We start from the raw sequence: 21032 nt of genomic DNA, 5'->3' as shown, positions 1-21032 counted from the left end.
TGCCAGGTGAAGACCTGTGCTTGCCTTGCCCTTCAGCTCACAAGTGTTCACACGTGCAAGGCTTCCATAGAAAGGTCCCATTGGCAGAAAGAAGCGGTGTCTTTGCCAAACCCATATCGCAGAGAGAACCGCGGGCCAGGCTTACAATACTGGTCCGCAGCCCAGCCAAAACAAGCAGGCACTCCCGGGCACGTCCAGCAGGTGGGGGTGAGCACGAAGGGACTGAGGTCGGACGGTGGGGTGTCGCCTGCGTGGGTCCCGCCCTCAGATGCCGTCGGGTCCCGCCTGCAAGGGAGGGCTACTGGGCCAGTGGAGCGCAGAAGGGCCGAGCGCTGAATGCAGCGCAGAGTGGACCGCGGCACAGCCCGGAGCCGGGCGCGGGCCATGGCTGTGTCTGGGGTCCTGTCCCGCCTGGCAGCGGTGGCGTCGGTGGCGCCGGTGTCCCTGGTGATGCTGGTGATGCTAGAGGAGTATTGCGCGGCGGGTGCGGGCATGGGCTCTTGCTACGACGACGCGGGGCGAGCACAGCGCTGTCTGCCTGAGTTCGAAAATGCGGCTTTCGGCCGACGGGTCGAGGCCTCGCACACGTGCGGACGGCCCCCAGAGAACTTCTGCCCGCACGTGGGGGTGCCAGGCGCGGGACCACAGTGCCAGCGATGCGACGATGCCGACCCCCAGCTCCGCCACGACGCCTCCTACCTCACGGACTTCCACAGCCCCGATGACAGCACCTGGTGGCAGAGCCCATCCATGGCCTTCGGGGTGCAGTACCCCACCTCGGTTAACCTTACCCTGCGCCTAGGTAAGCATGTGTCACCTGTCACCTTGTCTCCATTCCATGGAGGCCCAGGCAGAGGAGAGGGGTTGTGCAGCCTGGGCGGGACGCAGAAGATCAGCCCAAGGGGCGCCCCTAAGGGCAGGAGAAAGCCTCCCTTGGCTTTGGCAGAGCTGTGGAACTGGTGCAGCAACGATTCCCAGAAAGAACGGTTAGGGAAGTGGAGGGAGGTGACACCTCCATGGATAACCTGGTCCAGGCAGGGACTCCGAATCTGTTCAGCTTCAAAGACCCAGTGAACCTCCAACGTTGTGAGCACTCTGGGGCAGCTGCCATCACACCCTGGACAGGACAAACGGTTTCTTCCTGCCACTGGATAGCCACCTGGGGCATTTGGCGTGCCCCTCTGCCTTCCCCATGATTTGCCCCACCCAGCCTGAGCCAAGGTGTGGTAGCGTTAGGCCCCTGAAGGTGGGAACCCAGGCCCCACTTCCACCCTGAAGCTGGAATATTCTCTGACCACTCCAAGCTCAGAGGAGCCCAATGTCCTTGGGTTCCTTGCTATGTCCTGGACACGGTGCAAATCTTCCAAAGTTTTGATAACTTGGATTTGGTATTTTCTTAACTGACTTTGGCACTAAACCTGACCTGAGGCTTTATAGACTTTGTGTATTCCAGTAAGAGCCAATATTCACACATTTTGCTGCTGAAATCTCATTTGAGTACAGCTGACAGCCCCAGAATGAAGCCCATTAAGAAAACGCTCCATTCCTTAGCTATAGGCATCCTCAGAATAATATCTCAGAGAAGCCCTGAATTCCAAAACACCTGGAGCTGAACTGTGTCCCCATGAAAATCTGGAAGCTCAGAGAGGTTAAGTGTCTTGTGCACAGACACACAGCTGCTAAGTGACAGTCAGGACACAAACATTCCTGTGCCATGGAGGTCAGAATATAAACTTGGCATGTGCTGGACCTCTCATGACTAAGCTGGTCCTCCCTAGACATGGATGGCAAAGCCCTGGCAAGGGCTAAGAAACGGCTTCGTCCTCGGAAAAGAGCGGTGGGAAGGATATTTAACCCCTTCAGCAGCGCAGGCAGGCACATTACTCTTGTACCCCAAACCCGTTTCCAAGGGGTGACGACATCATTTCTCTGGTGAAACTTGGATGAGGTGGGGTCTGCCCAGACAGGAAGCAGGAAGTTAGGGGAGTTGGCTGATGAGGCTGGCAAGACCCCAAGGCCATGAGAGGAATCTGGGGCAGGGTGGGGGACTGTGAAGGAGACACAGTGTTCCCTAACAAAGGCTGTCACATGTGCCCATGAAATCCAGATGCCAAGGAGAGGGCTCAGGCCTCAGTCATGGGGGCGGGGGACAGGGTGGGAAATCCTGCGTTTGCCTTAAGGGGCAGCCCTGTTCACAGCGGTGCTTGTGCTATGCCTGATAAATGCTCCTGCAACCTTTAAATGCTTCAGCCAGCAGATCCTGGGCTGTGGAAGCAAGAAAAGATGCCATGTGCTCACACATGGTACAAGGCACGTACATCTGGTGGGTCCTCCTCTAGGACAGCATTCCTCCCGTCCTACTGGACAGCACCAAGAGTTTGTACCATGAATGAATGAAGGAACAAAAGAATGAATGAATGACAGTGTCACACTGCATGCTGGCTCCAAAAGCGGGACAGGGTAGCAACCATGCAATGGGACTTTGTACTCAGGCAAAGCATAGCCACTACTGGGAAGCTGGGACTCCGTGTTGCACCTCAGTTTCCCTGCCTGTACTGCAGGGACAAGAGGGGGCTGGGGTAGTGACTCAGTTGGTGGCGTGTTTGCCTAGCATGTACAGGCCCTGGGTTTGATCCCCAGCACTGAATGATACTGATGGCACTCAGGAGGTAGAGGCAGAAGAATTAAGGAGGAGGCTAGCTTTTCCCTATCTCAAAAAAAAAAAAAAAAGTTGCTGCCTCTGAGGCCAGTACTGCAGTGACAGGTGTTCAGGTTGGAGCCCTCATGATGAGCAGGAAGCCCTGGTGGGGGCTGAGGCCCGTGGGTGGGCTCTGTATCAGGGAATAAGAGCTCACCCTGTCCCACAAGACACCTGGACCCAAGGCCTGATTGTGATGGCCCAGTTGGAGGCTGGGTGTCTCAATTTTGCTGCAGCTAATTCATGGACTCAAGATATCCAGGAATCAAAAGTCCCCTGGCCATTGGCTGAGGTGGGCTGGTGACACCCCACAAGTCTGCTGCCTCTGTCTGATAGGTCTCCTTCCCTTTCATCAAGGCCCCTGGGAGGGGCAAGCAGAAGGCAGCTCTGGTCAGGGTCTCCTGGAGGGGGTGAGGATGAGGAGTGGGAGAAGAGGAGGCGGAGGTCAGCTAGGGATGGAGGTCACAGCGTTCCCAGCTCCCCGTAGCTCCTGACATCTGGTCCAGATCCTATCCCGCAGTTGCTGCTGAGCCGGGACTTCCTGCCCGGGATGAAAGGCCGCAGTGGGGATGGTGAGGTTGGCTGCTTCCCTGAGGCCTGGAGAAGACAGCAGGGCTGGGGTGAGGGGTGGGTGGGGAGAGGAGGAAATACAGGGACATGGGGTGACAGACTGTTCAAGGACCAAGCAGGGATTATGCCTGCACCAAGGACACTCTGGCCAGCCCTTCAGCCGGGAGGAATTTATTTTTCACATATGGGGAAACTGAGGCTCTGAGGATAAGGTCAGTTGTTCAGGGTCATACAGGGCAAAGAGTAGCTCCACTCCGAGCTCTGCTGTTTGCCCTAAGACAGAGTGGGAGGGCAGGCTGGCCCTGAGCTTTCTTACCTCCATCCCAAAAGAAACCGGAGTAGCGGCTCTTGGTGTCCTCTTGTCTTGGATTGTCACGACTCCTCCCAGGACCCATAGAAAGATGCAGCTGGGTCCCAAGCCCTCCAGATGGAGGGGGAAGTAGTCTAATAGGCCACTGATCCCCACCTGCCCAGCACTTCCCTTGGCTCTTGGCCGTAAGAATACAGCTATACCCATGACTGCGGATCAGCCATAAGACACCGTGGGAAGAATCAGAGCTCTGAGAACACATATGAGGCATAGAAGCCTCAGTTGGGGCAGGGGGCTCAGCACCAGCCTTTCAAGACCCGAAGGTGCTAAGGGTTGAGAGAAGCCAGAATACTCCAGATCTGAGGGAGCAGACTGTCGCAGGTCCACAGATCTGGGCTCTCCAAGCCTAGATGGCCCTAGAGGAGGGGAGAAGAGCAAGGAGATTAAGCAATCACAGTGAAAAGGTCTGGCTCAGAATGGGTGCAGGGACCCCCCAGAAGCCCCAAGACTCCAGAGTCTCCTGAGTTTCGGCTCAGTTTTGCCTCCTACGGAGTGGGTGGTATGTTTGCCTTGGCTAGGACCAGAGCCTGGGGACAGAGTCCTCAATCCACCTCCTCAGGGGATTTGACTGGAATGCTAGGCCCCAGGCAGGTCAAGAATCAAGGCAGTGGTCTTGGATGGCCTCCCTCCACCCACAGAAGTGGCCCTGGGCCCAGCTGGCCTTGCCCCCACTCCTCAGGCCCTCCCACAACGATCCAGGAGCTGCAAAGGTGGAATATCCTACAAGGGGGGAGGAGTAAATGGTTTCCCGGTCTCCCAGGATCCCTTTCCACCTTTTCTGTTCTGACGATGACCATGGCTCTCTCGGGGCCACAGAAAGGCCACGGCTCTGCTCTTCCTTCCTGTGGACCTTGCTGTAAACACCATCACATCTTTTCAACTTCTGGTAACCCAGACTAACTCATTAGCCAGTGGACACCCACTAGATGCCAGATCCCAAGCCCTGGAGATGTGGCAGAGAGCCTGTCTGTCCACTCAGCTTAGGGTGCCCTCCTTCAGGAACTTCCCGCCGGGCCTGCGATCACCTGCCTTCCTGCCTTGGCCCTGTTTGCCACCATCCTCAGCTCTGAGCTGCCACAGAGAGGAGGAGCACCCTTGTTTTAACCCCACACCCAGCGCCAGGCCCCCTGCCAGGTCCCCTGGTCAGTGTTAGTCATCACCCAGGATGACCCAACAGTGGCTGAAGTTCACTCGTGAGCCTGCTGCTCAAGAGCCTCGCAGACATCCGATTGCTTCGCCCTCGAATTGTTATGCTCGTTTTGCAGACAGGGAAACTGAGGCACAGCACTGAGGAGTCAGGCATTTGATCGGTGAATCTCCAGTGCCCTGTGTTCTCTGCCGGAGCAGGGGAGGGTGCTAGTGGAGAAATGTTGCGTGAAGATCGGCCCTTCTAGAGGCATTGCTGAAGTCTTCCAAAACACAGCCTCTTCCCTGCCTGGCCCCGGGCCCTTCTGAGGCCAGCCAGCCCCTACCCCACCTAATGGCCTGACTTCACAGACTAGAATCATGATCACCCTCTGAGATGACCCTCCCTCTCCCAAAGGTAGCACTCATCTTGGTCCAGCTCCCCACTTGAGCCTTCAACTGAGTCATTTAAATAGCTTCCCTGGACCTCATGCACAGGCCCAGGAGCAAAGGCCTCTGCAGCGCTCCCTCCCAACAGTCAGGCTTAGCGCAGCTCAGCTGCGTGAGGACCATCTCCACAGTGCAGGGTTACACAGCCCAAAAATGAAGCAGAGAAATGTGTGCTACAACAGGAGTGAACGCTGAGGCTATGTGCTAGTCACATGCGACACATATGTCATGATTCTACTTCTAGAAGGTTCCTGGAGCTGTCAGATTCATAGAGGCAGAAAGTAGAACAGGGCTCTGAGGGGTTGGGGAAAGAAAGGAAAGCAAGTGTTTAAGTGGACAGTGTTGGTGACTGAATAGCTGCATAAAACCACTTAATACTGTGGACTGCACACTCAGAAACCATGAACTGCACACTCAGAAACCGTACACTGCACACTAAGAAACCATGGACTGAACACTCAGAAACCATGGACTGCATACTCAGAAACCGTGGGCTGCACATTCAGAAACTGTGGACTGCACACTAAGAAACTGTGAACTGTACACTCAGAAACCATGGACTGCACACTCAGAAACTGTAGACTGCACACTCAGAAATGGCTAGGAGCATATGCTTTGTTTTATATACTTTTTTAAAGAAAAGCAACACCCGCCACTCCCCATGTACTTAGGCAAGTATTTTCAAGTCAACACCCTCTTCAGCCCCAAGACTTACTGTTTCCCAAAGTATTCAGTCCCTCTGGGTTCCTCATTAGCCCTTCTCTCCACCAGTCCCTCTGCCCTTCCTCTGTTTATTGCCTATGTTTATTTATGTCCGGCTGTGGTTTGGATGTCCATCTCCCTTCTTGTAAACTTGTATTCTGTAGACGCCAGCGATCACAGCTGGGACCGGACTTCAGAATGTTTCTTGACACAAAGCCTTATGCAATCACCTATTAGAGAAAACCTGTTTCCTCTCCAAGCTAGACAACAGACTTGTCAATCCCGACATGTGTTAGGTGTGGTGCAGAGGTGGGAGGGCCGGTATGGTGACAGGCCTGGTTCAATCTGTGGACTGTGAATTATGATCTCAGAGGGACCCCAGTTCCTCAAGGGGAACAATTGCCCAGGGCTGCCAAAAGCTGGCTTGACAAATGAAGTACTTGACAGTGGATGTCAGGACCTGGGGCTCAGGCCTGGGATTGCTCTCCCCCTAGAAGTTACTCCCAGTGGTAGGTATCAGCCTGGCCTGCCCATGTGTTCCAGCTCAAATCTTGCTGCCCCCTCTGGCGCCACCCCACTCCCTCCCCTGAATTCCCAGATGGCTGTAATTAAAGTTTGCTTTGCTTCCATTTTCTTAAAATAAGCCTGGCCTACCCACCAGGTCAGTACCGGATGCAGACCAGCTTGGTTTATGGCAGTCCCGTGTCTCGACAGGCTTAATGCCCCAGCTGGTGGGGGAGATGTGCCTTAGCACCTGGCACATGGCTCAGGGGCCCTCCCAGCTGCTACTTCAGGTGCCAAGTCCTGGGAGGCAAATCTCTGCATCCCCATGAGCATCTTTATCCCTTTTCTGGAAACCCTGTCTCCTGGGCACCCAGGGAGAACAGTAGCTGGCTCTGTATAACCTTTCTGAGGGCCCGAGGACCACGAGAGATCTGTTTTCTGTGTGGAGATGGCCCTTCTCTCTGAGCCTAGGCTTCTCATTAGTTCAGTACATACCACAGTGGGACTGGAGCGGCAGACAGTAGGCAGGTGTGCTCGGGAGGCACATAGTAGGTGCTCAGTTGAGCCAGGAAGCATGGGAGGTTGTTGATTGTAATGAAATGGTCCCACACTAGCTCAGGATGTAATAGAAATGGGTTAAATTAAGATGTAAGGGTTAGTTAATAAGAAGCCTAAGCTAATAGGCCAAGCAATGTTTTAATTAATACAGTTTCTGTGTGATTATTTTGGGCCTGGGTTTCCAGGAAACCAATAAGTGGTCTCTGCCTACAGAAGTGAAGGAGTTGGAGAGAACAACATATTTTTGTTGTTGTTGTTTTTGTTTTTTGAGACAGGGTTTCTCTGTTGCTTTGGAGCCTTTCCTGGAACTAGCTCTTGCAGACCAGGCTGGTCTCGAACTCACAGAGATCTGCCTGCCTCTGCCTCCAGAGTGCTGGGATTAAAGGCGTGCGCCACCACCACCGTTTGGCCAAGAAAACAACATTTGAGGTAGGGGGACAGGACACTGGGTGGCCTAGAGCTAAGGTGCAAAACCATCACCCTTGAATGACTCTGGCCCCCCGGAGCCCACAGGAGCCTGGGTGGCCGTGGGTTGAATGCCTGTCAACCGTATATTGGGGCCATTTCCTTTCCCAGCCTTTCAGGCTGCTTTCCTCACAGAGCACGCTGGAGTTGCTCTTCTAATTAACTCTCCAACAAACCATCCCGCTGGGCCCTCTGATGTTGCCTCAGCACCTCTCACCTCCTGGCTTGGCAAGGAAGGAGCCACGATGCTCTCCAGCACAGACGCCACGCTTGCTCGCATGCAATGCCAATGACCCTCTTTTTCTGAGGCAGCCTCGCTGGCAGCCACCTTTGAAGTGTCTTCTGGCCCCCTCCTGGAAGGCGTTTGACTGTTCTTTGTTTACCGGGTTTGCAGTACCTGTGTCCACCCTGGTGGATGCACATCCGGGTTGGGGTCCCAGTTGCAGAGCCAGCCAGGCACCACCTGACCTTGCCTAGGCCCCTGCCCACCCTCCTAGGAAGGGCTCAGAAGCCCGATGCCAACTGTGCTGCCACGGAAATTTAGAAAACATCTTAAAACGGAACCTGGCAAGGCGGTTGCTTTTTAAAAAGTTTCGTAAAGCTGGGTTCTCTCCAATTTTAAATTAGAACAAGCTTCAGGAAAGAAAATTGGGGAAAACAGAGGGAAACTGAAGGAGGAACAGTTGCGCTGAGTTCCGAGGACAAACATGCTCGCCAATTAGACGGCTGTCTTTGGGGCCTGTGCCTTTTGTTTGGTTTTTCCGAGACAGTCCCAGGCAGCCCAGCTGGCCTTGGACTCCCTGTATAGCCAAGGATGGCTTTGAACTCACGACTCTCCTGCCTCCACCTCCCAGGTGCTGAGGTTACAAGCATACACCACCGCATCTGACTGGAACCTAGTCTTTTAATTTTTTTTTAATAATTTCTGTGTGTGGTTTCTGTGTGTGTGCACACGAGGCCGACTTGGGGTGTTGTTCCTCAGTGGCTGTCTACTTTGCTTCTTGAGACAGGAGTCAAGGCTCAAGGATTCAAGTTGGCTGACTGGCCAATGAGCCCCAGGGTTATCCTGTGTCCACCCTGACTTCTGGCTACAGGCATGCATCCCAGCACCCAGTTCTTTACGCTAAGGATTCTAACTCAGGCCCTGGCGCTATCCGTCAGGGTCTCCTTTATGACCCCGCACAGTGCCTTAGGTCTTTTCTTCTTTACCATTTTGACTCTAACTTTCCTGGTGTCTTCCACTCTGCTGTCGATCACTGGCTTTGGTCACGTTGAGAACCACTGTCCTGGAGGTCCCTTTAGCCATTTCTTCAGATCCTCAGTTTTCCCAAGTCAACGCCTTGATGATTGGTCTGTGCTTTTTTAAGGCCACGACCCCCCACCCACGAAGGCCTTTTTTGTCAGTTGCTGGGAATATTCCTGCTGCTCCTCATCCCTGTCACCAAACTGCTTCCCAAAGGGACAGTATATTCACTAAATTTTCCTTTTGTTGTGGGGAAATACACATAGCTTAGGAGTGGATCCACTTTTAAGTGTGTGCAGTTTGGGGTCACAAACACATTCCCCCTGCTCTGAAGCTGTACCGAGGGCTTTCAACTTAAGAAACAGAGTAAGCTGCCCTCCTCCAGTCCCTGCAACCCCTTATAAAATGTATATTTTTTTAAAAAAAATATTTGTTTTACTGTTTAATTATGTATATGAGTACATATGTCTGTGTGTGGGCATGTACACAGGAGCAAAGGTGCCGAGGAGGCCAGAGAGGTGTCGGGTCCCTTGGTGCTAAAGTTACGGGCAGTTGTGAGCAGCCCAGTGCTGGGAACTCTAGTACTCTGTGAGAGCCGAATACCAGGTCCTGTACTACCTGCATGTGTGTGTGGTGTGAGTGTGTGTGTGTGTGTGTGTGTGTGGTGCATGTGGGGGGTGTGGAAGTGTATGTGTGTGTGGTGTGTGTGTTTGGTGGGTGGTGTGTGTGCTGTGTGTGTGTGGTGTGTGTGTATGTGGTGTGTGTGGTATGTATATGTGAGGGTGTGTGTGTGTATATGTGTGTAGTGCGCGTATGTGGTATGTATGGTGTGTGGTGTATGTGTGTGCATGTGTACATATGGAAGTCAGGGCAGGTCAACAAGTGTCTTCCTTTATCATTTTCCTTGTCGTTGCCTTTCGACAGAGTCCTCACTGAACCGAAAGCTTGCTGTTAGGCTGACTGGCACTAAGTGCTTGGGGTCTGCCTGTCTTTGCCTTCCCCTACTCCCGTCCACTCCATTCTGGGGTTACAGGTACTTGCAGCCCTGCTTGAGTTTACACTGGTGATGAGATTTGAACTTGGGTCTTCACGCTTGCCGAGCGGGTGCTGCTATCTACTGAGCTGCCCTCCGGCCCCTCCCGGCACTCTCTCTGTGTGTGCGATGCCAGGCATGTCGGCAGTGCTGATCTGACTTGACACACTCCTTCCGTCCAGCACCACACCCTCGGGCCTTGACTGTACTTTAGCCCAGGGGTCAAGTTGTCCCACTTTCCCAAGCTGAACAGCTGTCCCTCGCATGGCAGGACCATCTGTGTGACATGTGCTTGGCTGTCCTCAACCGTGGGTGCTGTGAACACAGATGTACATGTGTCTTCCTTGATGCCTCCCTCAGCTTTTTTAGGATGTGTCACACTGAGCCTGCCAGGCTGTCGGGTAAGGCTGGCTTCCGCTTTTCTAGTGACCTGCTCATGTTAGCCACAGCAGTGGCATTTCTTAAAATTTACCATGCACAGAGTGGCCTCTAGGTTGTAACCAACACTTACTATTGCCTGGTATGAGTTGTGTGTGTGTGTGTGTGTGTATGGTGTGTGTGCAGTATGTATGTGGTGTGTGTGTAGTGTGTTGTACGTGTGATGTGTATGATGTGTGTGTGTGGTGTGTGTTGTGTTGTACGTGTGGTGTGTGTGGTGTGTGCGTGTGGTGTGTGTATGTGGTGTGTGTATGTGGTATGCGTGTGTGGTGTGTGCGTGTGGTGTGTATGTGTGATGTGTGTGGTGTGTGCATGTGCATGTACGCATGTGCATGAGAATGCGAAGGGCGCAGCCCAGTGGTACAGAGCTTGCTTAGCTGAGGTGAAGTGCTGACTTTGCCTCCCATCACTTGAAAGGAAAAGCGAACAGGTTCACAATCCAGCTCCCCTTAGCTATCATTTCACTTATTCCACAGTTTCACCCTGACATGCAAACACTGCTAACCTGTTTCCTGTCTGCGGCTTGGCTGTTTCTGGGCACTCAGCGTGAGGTCAGCTAGCAGAGCCTTCTGTTCTAGCGGCTTCGGCATCACCTACTTCTCCACGGCCACGACTGGGTGGCGCATTGAGTTCCTAGTGGTAGATTACACCAGTTGGCAGGCATCGCAGCCGTCCTTGCGCTGCTGTGGACATGCGCATCTGAGTCTTTGGGGGTCACACGGGTGCTTTTGTGTTGCCCTTGGCCACCAGCCTGTGACTGGGATTCTTGTGCTATATATCAACCCTGTTCAGCACGCTGACCTAACACCAGCTTGCTTCCCAGAGTGCCATTTCCATCCATACCACCAGTTATCGGGGCCTCACTAACCACACCCCCTTCATGGTACTTAGTGCTAGTCTTTATTTTAATTAATTCATTAATTAACTAAGTATTTGATTTACTTGTTGAGCAAAAGCATTCTACACTGCTGGTCAGTGTATAATGGCTCTGACTCTCATACAAAGGGGTGAGTGGAGCTGGATAAAAGACGAACAAGTAGCTGGGAAGCCTGTGGTGCCGCCCTCCTCATGTTCCGCTGATTGCGTCAGCAATTGATGGTGGCACTCCTGCCCACAGCTCCAGGGAGTTCCTGCTCCCCGCCCCGCACCCCCTCATTCCAGGGCTGTGTACCCATTCCCTTCTATAAGAGGGTCTGCATCTGCCTGGCTGCAGGGAAGGCCTACGAGATCACCTACGTGAGACTGAGGTTCCACACCAGTCGGCCCGAGAGCTTTGCCATCTACAAACGCACGCGCACCAATGGACCCTGGGAGCCCTACCAGTACTACAGTGCCTCCTGCCAGAAAACCTATGGCCGTCCTGAGGGTCACTCCCTGTGGCCGGGTGAGGATGAGAGGGTGGCCTTCTGCACCTCTGAGTTCAGCGACATCTCCCCCTTGAATGGGGGCAACATTGCCTTCTCCACCCTGGAGGGCCGTCCCAGCGCCTACAACTTTGAGGAGAGCCCTGTGCTGCAGGTCAGTGGGCAACAGGGCCTGGGGAATCATGGGGAGATGGGCAGGCCTAGGATGGGAGACAGCAGGCCAGCCAGAAGAGCTAAGACCTGAGACCTCCTGGCTGTCAAACCTCAAACCCGAGAATCCTTCTGTGGGTGCCTGGTTCTCACTTTCACTTTTTTATTTTGTTTTGTCTTGTTTTTCGAGGCAGGGTTTCTCTATGTAGCCATGATTGTCCTGAACTCACTCTGTAGACCAGGCTGGCCTTGAACTCAGAGATTTGCCTGCCTCTGCCCCTTGAATGCTAGGATTAAAGGTGTGAGCCATAACTGCTCCCTACTATCTATCTATCTATCTATTTATTTATTTATTTGTATTTTAATGGAAGAGAGCCATTGTGGCAACTTATTCTTGGGATCTCAGCACCTGATAGGCTGGAGCAGGACGGTCCCGAGTGGCCGGCCCACCTGCAGCCCGCCTGTTTCCCCCATCCGTGTGAGGCTGCCTCAGGGATAACGTGTTCTACTTGGTGGCATAGTCATGGGACTTCCACTGGTGATTCATTTTGTGTCCCCGCCCAGGCCTTGGCTCTCTGGTCCTCAGAGGCCTCAGCATCTCCCGGGGTCTTTCTGAGAACACAGAGCCCCAGGCTACAGTGTGGCATGGAGATTGCATGCTTGCCCAGCACGCACAGGGCCCTGAATTTGACACCAGCACCATAAAAGAGAAGAAACGCAGGGGTCCCTATCTGCACAGTTCAGTGGGGGGAGCATTTGCCTAGCAGGATGGAAGCCCTGGGGTCCCTCCCCAGCCGCATATAATCTGGGTATGGTGGGGCATACCTGTATAATCCTAGCTCTCAGGAAGTGGAATTCTGGCCTTCTTGGGCTACATGTAAGGCCAGTCTGGGATGAATGCAACCCCAACAGAAGAAGAATAAAAGGGAGGGGGAGGGAGAAGAAGAAAGGAGGGAGGGGAGGGAAAGGTGGACTTCAGCCTCGCCCCGACCTCACAGCCAGACCTGCCTTCAACAGACCCCTGAAAGCATGGTGACCTTTGCAAATCCCAGACGCAGGTGACTTGGAGAGTGACAGGGACCCGCAGCCTCAATGCTGTACAGACGTCTCAGGACTGAGTCCTGCTGGGGTGAGGAGCCACTGTGCCAGGAGCTCATTTTCCATCCTGACGGCCTGATTGCTAAGCCAGGGGCTCCTGGGCTGAATTAAAATGTTGATTAATATTCAGCCGGAGCCGCCTCTGATTATAACAGCAGGCGGATGGAAATGTCACTCTCCACGTGCATCCCCCACTTCCTCACCACGCGCTTCCACGGGGAAGCTGCTCATCCAGCCCGTGATCAGCAAGTATTTATCAAGTGTCTGCTCTGTGCCAGGCGGAGCCTAGGGGCTCTGACTTGTGGGGCTCATGTTCTGGGGTGTCAGTTCTCTGCATATGAGGAATTACGGGGAGAAAGTAGGCAGCCTGCATACAAGGGTCTCAGATGGGCTGCCTCAGCCGCTGTCCACATGCAAACACACACAAGCATGCACACGCATACACACGCATGCACACGCGCACACACACACATACACATGTGCATACCACTTCAGTGCAGATGGCCCCATACCATGTGGTTGACATTGTCACCCTCATTTTTACACCTCAGGGAGCCTCTAACCTGCTGCATTTTACAGATGGGGACAGAGGCACCAAAGCATTGGGGCTTCTCACCAGAGCCGTACAGCCCCAAGACTGACCCGGGCCTCCTGATTGCTGGCCTCCCCTCAGGATTTGTCTCAGCTGGGCCTGTCCCTGTGCCCCAGGACCACCTCCACTTCCCGGGGACCAGGGAGCAGGCCAGGAGCACTTGCTGATGGTGTCCCTGTCCCCTTCCCCAGGAGTGGGTCACCAGCACTGAGATCCTGATCTCTCTGGACCGGCTCAACACATTTGGAGATGACATCTTCAAGGACCCCAGGGTGCTCCAGTCTTATTACTACGCTGTGTCTGACTTCTCTGTGGGCGGCAGGTAAGGCTGCAAGCGGGCCCAGAACCCGGGGGGAGGCCGAGGAAACAGTCCCCATTCTTCTGAGAGCCGCAGAGTTGCTAAGGTGCCTGGTGTGACCCGGATGAGAAGGGGTGAGCAGCACCCAGCCCCCTGCCGGCATTGGAGGCCTTGCTGCCGGCTCCATTCTCCCTCCACAGACCACCCCAACAGGTCCCCACATCACCTAGCCCTCACCGGGAAATGAGAAGACACTGTAAGTTCCTACTCCAAGCCTGTGGTGTGGAGGACACAAACCAGTGGCTCTGAATAAATACATCCGTGTACACCAGAATAAAAGCCCAGGGTGGCCTCGGCGTCAGCTCTACAGAACAAATGATGGGGGCACAAGACAGTCCAGGCAGAAGCCTCCGTGACGGGGAAGCTGAGCCTGAGGACGGAGAAGACCGTGAGGCTGGAGTGAGGACAGGGCCGTGGGCAGAGTTAATTCCCGTCCCTCTGTCACTAGGGAGTCATCGAAGGCCTCAGAATGTCAAAACACTCAACCCCCGCTGTTCGTTGATTTCCCCCACTGCTGTGACAAAATGCTTGACAAAGACAGCTCAGGGGAGGGGAGACTAACTTTGGCCCACCAGAGCAGTTTGGGGTCCAGTCCATCAGGATGGGATGACCCAGTAGCAAGAAGTGAGGCAGGGAGGCTCAACTGACTTCCTGCTGTTATCCACTCTGGGACGCTAACCCAGGGATGGTACTGCTGACACTCAGCTGGGTGGTTCCTGTTCAGTTAGCCCTCATCTAGAAACTCTAGAGGCATGCCCAGAAGGTGACCTAGGTCCTGCCAAGGTGACGATAGGAGCTGCTGCACCTTGGCATAGCAGTATGGGAAAGGGTGAGAAGATGAGGGGTGGAGACAGGGTGCTGGGACGGTGCAGGCACGGCCAGGGCCAGGAGCCTGGGCTGACAGCTAACTAAGATGAGAAAGTAGCTCCAAGTGTGAGTGAGAGGCTGTGGCTGTGGGGAACAGTGAGGATGGCCCTCAGACGCTGGGCTACCATGATTCACGGGTGCTTGGGTGATGTTAAAGACAGAGAAGTCAGGGAAGAGCGTGTGCCCAACAGTTGGCGCTTTAAGACAGGTGTGAAGGAACCCGAGTGGACTCTGGTGAGGAACTTCAGATGAATTCTCTGACGTGCGAGCTGGGTCAAACCTCCCAGCCAGACTCCAAACACGGTGGCCATGACCTCCATCTGCTACGCTGTTGTCAGGGCCTGCAAGCCAGGACACATCTGGAACACAGCTGTGGGACCCAGACCACCCTTGGCTCCACAGCTGTCTGTGAAGGCTGCCTTCAGGAAGGAACCAGCACCTTTCACTGGGTCAGAAGGATTCCGAGGAGTGGGGAGCTTGCGAGTTCCCATGACCTCCATCTTCTAAAACTGATTGGTGTTAGACTCAAGCCTCCTGGTCACTGTGGGATGTTGCTGTACCCCCTGTGCCCATGAGCAAACAGTACCATACTCCCATAGAGTACTGAGATTAGAGATGGCACAGGGGGCCCTGGAAGTGACCAGTCATCCATCACTGCCCTCTGAGGACAGAGGGAGGGTGGGACTTGGCTTTGGGGAACCAGGATGGGCTCTGGCTTACAGCTTTGCCCCTTGGGTCTTCCACTGTTGTGTCCCGAGCCTGTTTCACCATCTGGGAAGCTGGGGTACAGAGTCCTTGCCACCTCCAAAGACTCGAGCAAAGTCTGGAACTGTTTGCTCTGTCTGGGACCATCTCAGTGCAAGCCAGGAGCAGGCCATGGTGGGCTCTGAGCCATGAAGGATGTTGGCCACAGAAGGTCAGTCTCATCCAGTTCTCCACATTGCCCACCCCCCCAAAGCGCTTCTTGGTTCTTGCTGAATTCACCCATCTCTTGACCTTGTGGGTGTCATGAGAACATAGACCCAGGGCTGCCTACCACAGCTCAGACTCTGGGAACTTCTTGAGAGCTGACCCCTGCACGGGGCACCTCTTTCTTACCCTTTTAGACACAATTGCAGAATTACCTGTCATAACCTCAGTCCCTAAGAACTGACCCTGTGACCACTTGTCCACCTCCACCAGGGGACTGAATTGGCTTCTCCCTGGGTCCCAAGACCCCTGAGCTGGGACTCCACCCAAGCAGAGACCTTCTGTGACAGCCACTTACTAGTTGGCAGCCACGGATGGACAGCCTTCCAGGCCTCAGTTTCCCGGTCTGCTCAAAGGGGACAGCAGGAGGTTGGTGACGACAGGTGTACTCGTTAGTCAGTCAACACAACACAGACTGGAGTCATCTGGGAAGAGGGACCCTCGACTGACAAAACTGCCCCCTCAGACTGTCCCGTAGAGAAATCTCGGAGACATTTTCTTGATTTGATTGATGTGGGGGATCCAGCGTACCCTGAGTGGCGCCACCTCTGAGCACGTGGTCCTGGGCTGTATGAGAAAGCAGGCTGGGCAAGTCAAGGGGACCAAGACTGTAGGCAGCCCTCCTTCATGGCCTTCCTTCAGTTCCTGCCCCTAGGTTCCTGCACTGACTTCCCTTCATACTGGGCTGTGATGGGGATGTGTGAAGTGAAATAAACCCTCTCCTCCCCAAGCTGCTTTTGGCTGTGGTGTTTATCACAGAGCAGGAAGCAAACTGGGCAGCAGGGTTCATTCCATGGAGCATTTGGGAACACCAGTGCTCTTTATCACAACCCCCAGGTGTGTAGTCGGGGCTCAGGGATCCCCACACTTGCGCCGCGATCAAGGGGTGCCCTCGCTTCTCGCAACGTCTGTGGCAACTGTCTCCAGGTCCCTCCTCCTGGTGCTTTCCTCAGGTGCAAATGCAATGGTCACGCCAGTGAGTGTGGCCCCGACGAGGCTGGTCAGCTGGTGTGCCACTGCCGGCACAACACCACGGGTGTGGACTGCGAGCGTTGTCTGCCCTTCTACCAGGACCGTCCGTGGGCCCGTGGCACCGCAGAAGACGCCAATGAGTGTCTACGTGAGTGTCCCTCGGGCACAGGCTAGTGATGCTCACTGGGAAACAATCCCCCAAACCTCACAGCGGGCCTGCTCCTGGGTGGGCCTGGCAGGCAGTGTGGAGTCCTGAGCTCTGAAGGAGAGTTAAGGGAGGCTGAGGGGAGCACCAATCCTCCCTCACAAGCCGTTCCTCCAGGACAAGTCCACCCAGGGAGGCGCCTGTGGTCGGAGGGCAGGAAGGTCCCCAAACCAGACTTAACCCTTTGTTTTAACTGTTCCAATCCTGGCATCTAATGAAATCCAGTCCCCCCCACCCCCACTCACAGGGCCCTGACCCGCCTACCCCAGCCTTTCCCACAGTCCCCCACAGTCCCCAGAAGTCCTTTGATGTTCCAGCTGTGTGTGGTGTGGCTCTGCCTGCCTAACCTCAAAGAGACACTAGTAAAGGGAGAAGGGGCCCTGGAACCTTCTATAGGGACGGTGGGAAGGGAGGAGCCTTCCCAGGGGGGTGTACCACTGCACCCCACTTTCCCTTGTCCGGCCTTGTCTCTCCTCGCAACCCTCTGTTCTGCCTCGGGCTTCATGCGTGCCGTGCCTGGAGCCAGACACAGAAGTCCACATATAGCCCCGTGGCTTGCCTCCTGGGCCTGGGCTGCAGTCTGCCTGGGGACCATGAGAAGAAATCAACTTTGTCCTCGGGACAGACAGCTTTTTCCTATCTGCAGTAGCTGCCCCAGGGGGCGAATGCAGTGCTAAGTTCCTCTTGGCTTGCTGGCCTGCCTCCCCCAGGGAAGCTGCATTGCTGGCTCTCTGCTTGGCCCAAGCCCATGCCTGTTTCTATGGTAGGGATGTTACATGCCAGACAGCCCCCCTGTTGTGTCTCATTTCTGTTCTCATAGTCACCAGTCTGGATTTTCATGCCTGACCCTTCACTTCTGACTCCTAGCCCAGGCAACCTCTGAACCCCAAATTCTTTTTCTCTCACATCTCCCGAATTCATTCCTCCTGTCTCTGGGCAGCCCTGCCGCCTCTCCTCTGGGTGCTGTCACTCTTCTCATCGCTGTCTCTAGCTTCTAGCCGCCACTACCTACAGAGAATGGCCTTCAAAGAGTGCCCTCCCCTCATTACACCTTTCCCCTCCCTGAATATCCTGGCTCCCAGCCTCCTGGCACCTCTCTTTCCTGGCCGCCTTGCCACATGCCAGTCACCTCGCGGTATGCCCATCGGCTGCCCATCACATGGCCTGCTGTCCACAACCAGCCTCTTGACACACACACACACATACACACCGAGCAGACACTGCTTCTCTGGTCCAGACCTTCTCCTCCTGGCCAGCACGGGCTTCCCGCTCCATCATCTCCCCTATCCCAGACCTTCTCCTCCTGGCCAGCACAGGCTTCCTGCTCCATCATCTCCCCATCCCAACACGTTTCTGACTCCCTCCAGGAAGACCTCAGTTCAGAATATTTATTATAGGAACTATTTATTATAGGAAATATTTATTATAGGACCACCTAGTTCTTACAGAGAATCCTGTTTGGGAATATCAGATACCTGGGCTCAGTGGCCTTGGTCACGTCACGCTGAGCCTGCCAGCCATCCTGGACTCTGACCCTTGGTGTTAACCACTTCCTGTTGCTTTTACAAAATGCCTTACACAATAGGATAGGGAAGAAGAGGCTTGTTTAGGCTACAGACTGAAGGTGCCATCCCCTCGTGATGGTGGCAGGATTGTGAGGCACTGGTCACATCGCTTGTGCAGCCAGGAAGCAGAGACTGGTCAATGTTGGTGACCAGCTTGCTTCCAAGCTCCTTTTCTGGTCCAGGACCCCAGGCCAGGGCATGGTGCCACCCATATTTAAGTTGGGTCTCGCCGTCTCAGCCTAATGTGAGAGGTCTGTGTCCTCTGTGATTCTTGGTCTCGTCAGGTTGACAGGATTAACCAAGCACACCCTCTCTGAGATGCCTGCTCCAGAGAGCAGAGCCCCTCCCCCGCAGAGCCTGTCACTCATGCACACGACCTCCATCTCTCACAGCCTGCAACTGCAGTGGGCACTCCGAGGAGTGCACGTTTGATAGGGAGCTCTTCCGGAGCACTGGCCACGGTGGGCACTGCCATCACTGCCGTGACCACACAGCTGGGCCACACTGTGAGCACTGTGAGAGGAACTATTACAGATGGGGCCCGAGGACACCATGCCAACCCTGTGACTGCCACCCAGCAGGTGAGTGGCCCCAGCATCCCCTTTTCCCATCTCCTATCATCCTCCTGCCTCCACTGCCCTGTGTCCCTCCTCCCCAGGCTCCCTGAGTCTCCAGTGTGACGACTCGGGCACCTGCCCCTGCAAGCCCACAGTGACAGGTTGGAAGTGTGACCGTTGCCGGCCCGGGTTCCACTCCCTCAGCGAGGGCGGCTGCAGGTGAGGATGTGGGGATGGGTGGCCTGTGTTGACCATGCTGTGCGTTTGGGCTAAATCAGACACAGAAGGAAAGAATGCTAGCTGTCCCCACTCTACACCTTCGTCTTACATGTTCTCATCCGTAGCTACCAGACCCCAGACTTACGGGAACTAGAGCTGAAGACACGGAAGAACTAACCTGCCCAGTGGGGGTGGGGGTGGAATGGGGGTGGGGCGTGACCGGAGAGACCCAGTGGTGGAGAGGGACAGAGTCCCAGGTTGAACCTGAGAGTGAGGCCTGGTGAGTAAGGGACACAGAGACACTCCCAGCGGGGGAGTACAGCCAAGGCTGAGGCAAGCCTCAGGTGAGGCTCAGGTCTGGAAGAAGAGGGCCTGGTTCAGAGGGGGCCTTGGGGGCTGAGGGCTGTTGTGAGCAGGGAGCCAAGGCAGGTGGCTATGCCAGAGGATATCGGAGGCTTCGCTTCGGCAGGAGTGGGGCTGGCTCAGAAGAGGGGGAGGAAGCAGGCAGTTTCCAGAGTCCAAGTCTGTGGTGACAGAAGACTGAGGAGGAGGGAGGGATGGAGGCTGGTCCTTGTGGCAGAGGGCCAGGTGGAAGCTGGGCAGGGAGCCAGGCATTATATACATATTTAGGGTGTGTGGTGCCTGGCCATAAGGAGGGAGACCAGCGAGGGACCAGCAATCTGCCACAGGCTGGATCTTAGGAGAGGGGCCAGACGCTCCCGGTGGAACACACAGTGAGCGATACTGCACACTCAGAAGGACTTTGTGGGTGTAGTCTTACAGAGCATAGGCTGGCCTCGAAACCACTACAGCCAGCAGTGGTCTCCTGTCAGAGTTAGAAATGGACAGCTTTATATGGTGCTAGGGAGTGAACTTGGCTTTCCGCTTTCTAGACAAGGACTCTACAGTCCCCTAAAGCACTTTTAAATGGACTTGCCAGGGCTGAGGTATGCATGAGGGTGTGAGTTCAATCCCCAGCCCCCAGGTAAACCCACAAAAGCCAGGCGTAACAGTGCACATCTGTAAGCCCAGTGCCAAAGCTAGAAGGCCAGCAAAGTCAAGCGGATTACAGGAGGTGGCCGGCCAACCAGCCGAACTGCTGAGCTCCAGGTTCAGTGAGAGACCCTGTCTCAAAAATATAAGGTGGAGGCCAGGCAATGGTGGCGCATGCCTTTAATCCCAGCACTTGGGAGGCAGAGGCAGGCGGATCTCTGTGAGTTCAAGGCCAGCCTGGTCTACAAGAGCTAGTTCCAAGACAGGCTCCAAAGCCACAGAGAAACCCTGTCTCAAAAAACCAAAATAAATAAATAAATAAATAAATAAATAAATAAATAAATAAATAAATAAATAAATAAATAAATAAATAAATAAATGGTGGAACACAAGAAACCTAACTTCAGCCTATGACCTCCATACATACATGCACACACTTCCATGCACACGTGTACACACACAGGAAAGAAAAACCAAAATAAATGAACTTGGCTCTAGTGAATAACGAACACTGTCCCCATACATTTGAAAGACAGGAGAAGTGTGTTGGGTAGACATGGTGCACAGAAATGTTCACTGAAGCCAGGACCAGATCTCAGTGGTGGAGTAAGTGCCTGCCCAGCACGTAGAAGGCTCTGGATTCCATTCCCAAAACAACAAAAAAACAAAAATTCTGGAACTGACTGACCCTGGCTGCTTCCCAGGTCTTGGTCTTAGGACCTTTGCTCATATTAGTCCCCTCCCCTAGAGCATTTCCCTTTGCCAGCCCCGCCTCCTTGGCCTGTGTCACCCACCGCTAGCCACTCTGCAGTCCTCAGCTAAGGCGCCCACTGCTCCCCACCCTGCTCCCTCCCACTCTGCAAGGCTAGATCAGATGCACCTCCCTAGTCCATCTCCTTCACAGCACATAGTGCAGGGCAGGGGCTGCCTGTTGGTATGTTCTCACTGGATCCTGGGGTCGTGAGAA

At 54.4% G+C, this 21032-nt stretch overlaps 1 protein-coding gene across 1 annotated transcript in view; it reads left to right on the top strand.

The window, feature by feature from the left end:
• The first annotated feature begins 367 nt into the window (after positions 1–367).
• Lamc3 (laminin subunit gamma 3) overlaps positions 368–21032 on the top strand; it is a 56323-nt gene continuing 35658 nt past the window's right edge. Inside the window, exons 1-6 of the mRNA XM_013355227.2 lie at positions 368–802; positions 11370–11674; positions 13552–13682; positions 16508–16674; positions 18689–18877; positions 18955–19072. Coding sequence (XP_013210681.1) covers positions 385–802; positions 11370–11674; positions 13552–13682; positions 16508–16674; positions 18689–18877; positions 18955–19072 — 1328 coding nt within the window. The 5' untranslated portion in view covers positions 368–384. The remainder of the gene's footprint in view (positions 803–11369; positions 11675–13551; positions 13683–16507; positions 16675–18688; positions 18878–18954; positions 19073–21032) is intronic.

The sequence above is a fragment of the Microtus ochrogaster genome, chromosome 4, assembly GCF_000317375.1.
Source record: "Microtus ochrogaster isolate Prairie Vole_2 chromosome 4, MicOch1.0, whole genome shotgun sequence".
Taxonomy (NCBI): Eukaryota; Metazoa; Chordata; class Mammalia; order Rodentia; family Cricetidae; genus Microtus; species Microtus ochrogaster.
Note: the sequence above shows the minus strand (reverse complement) of the source record. Positions and strands in the feature narration are given on the sequence as shown.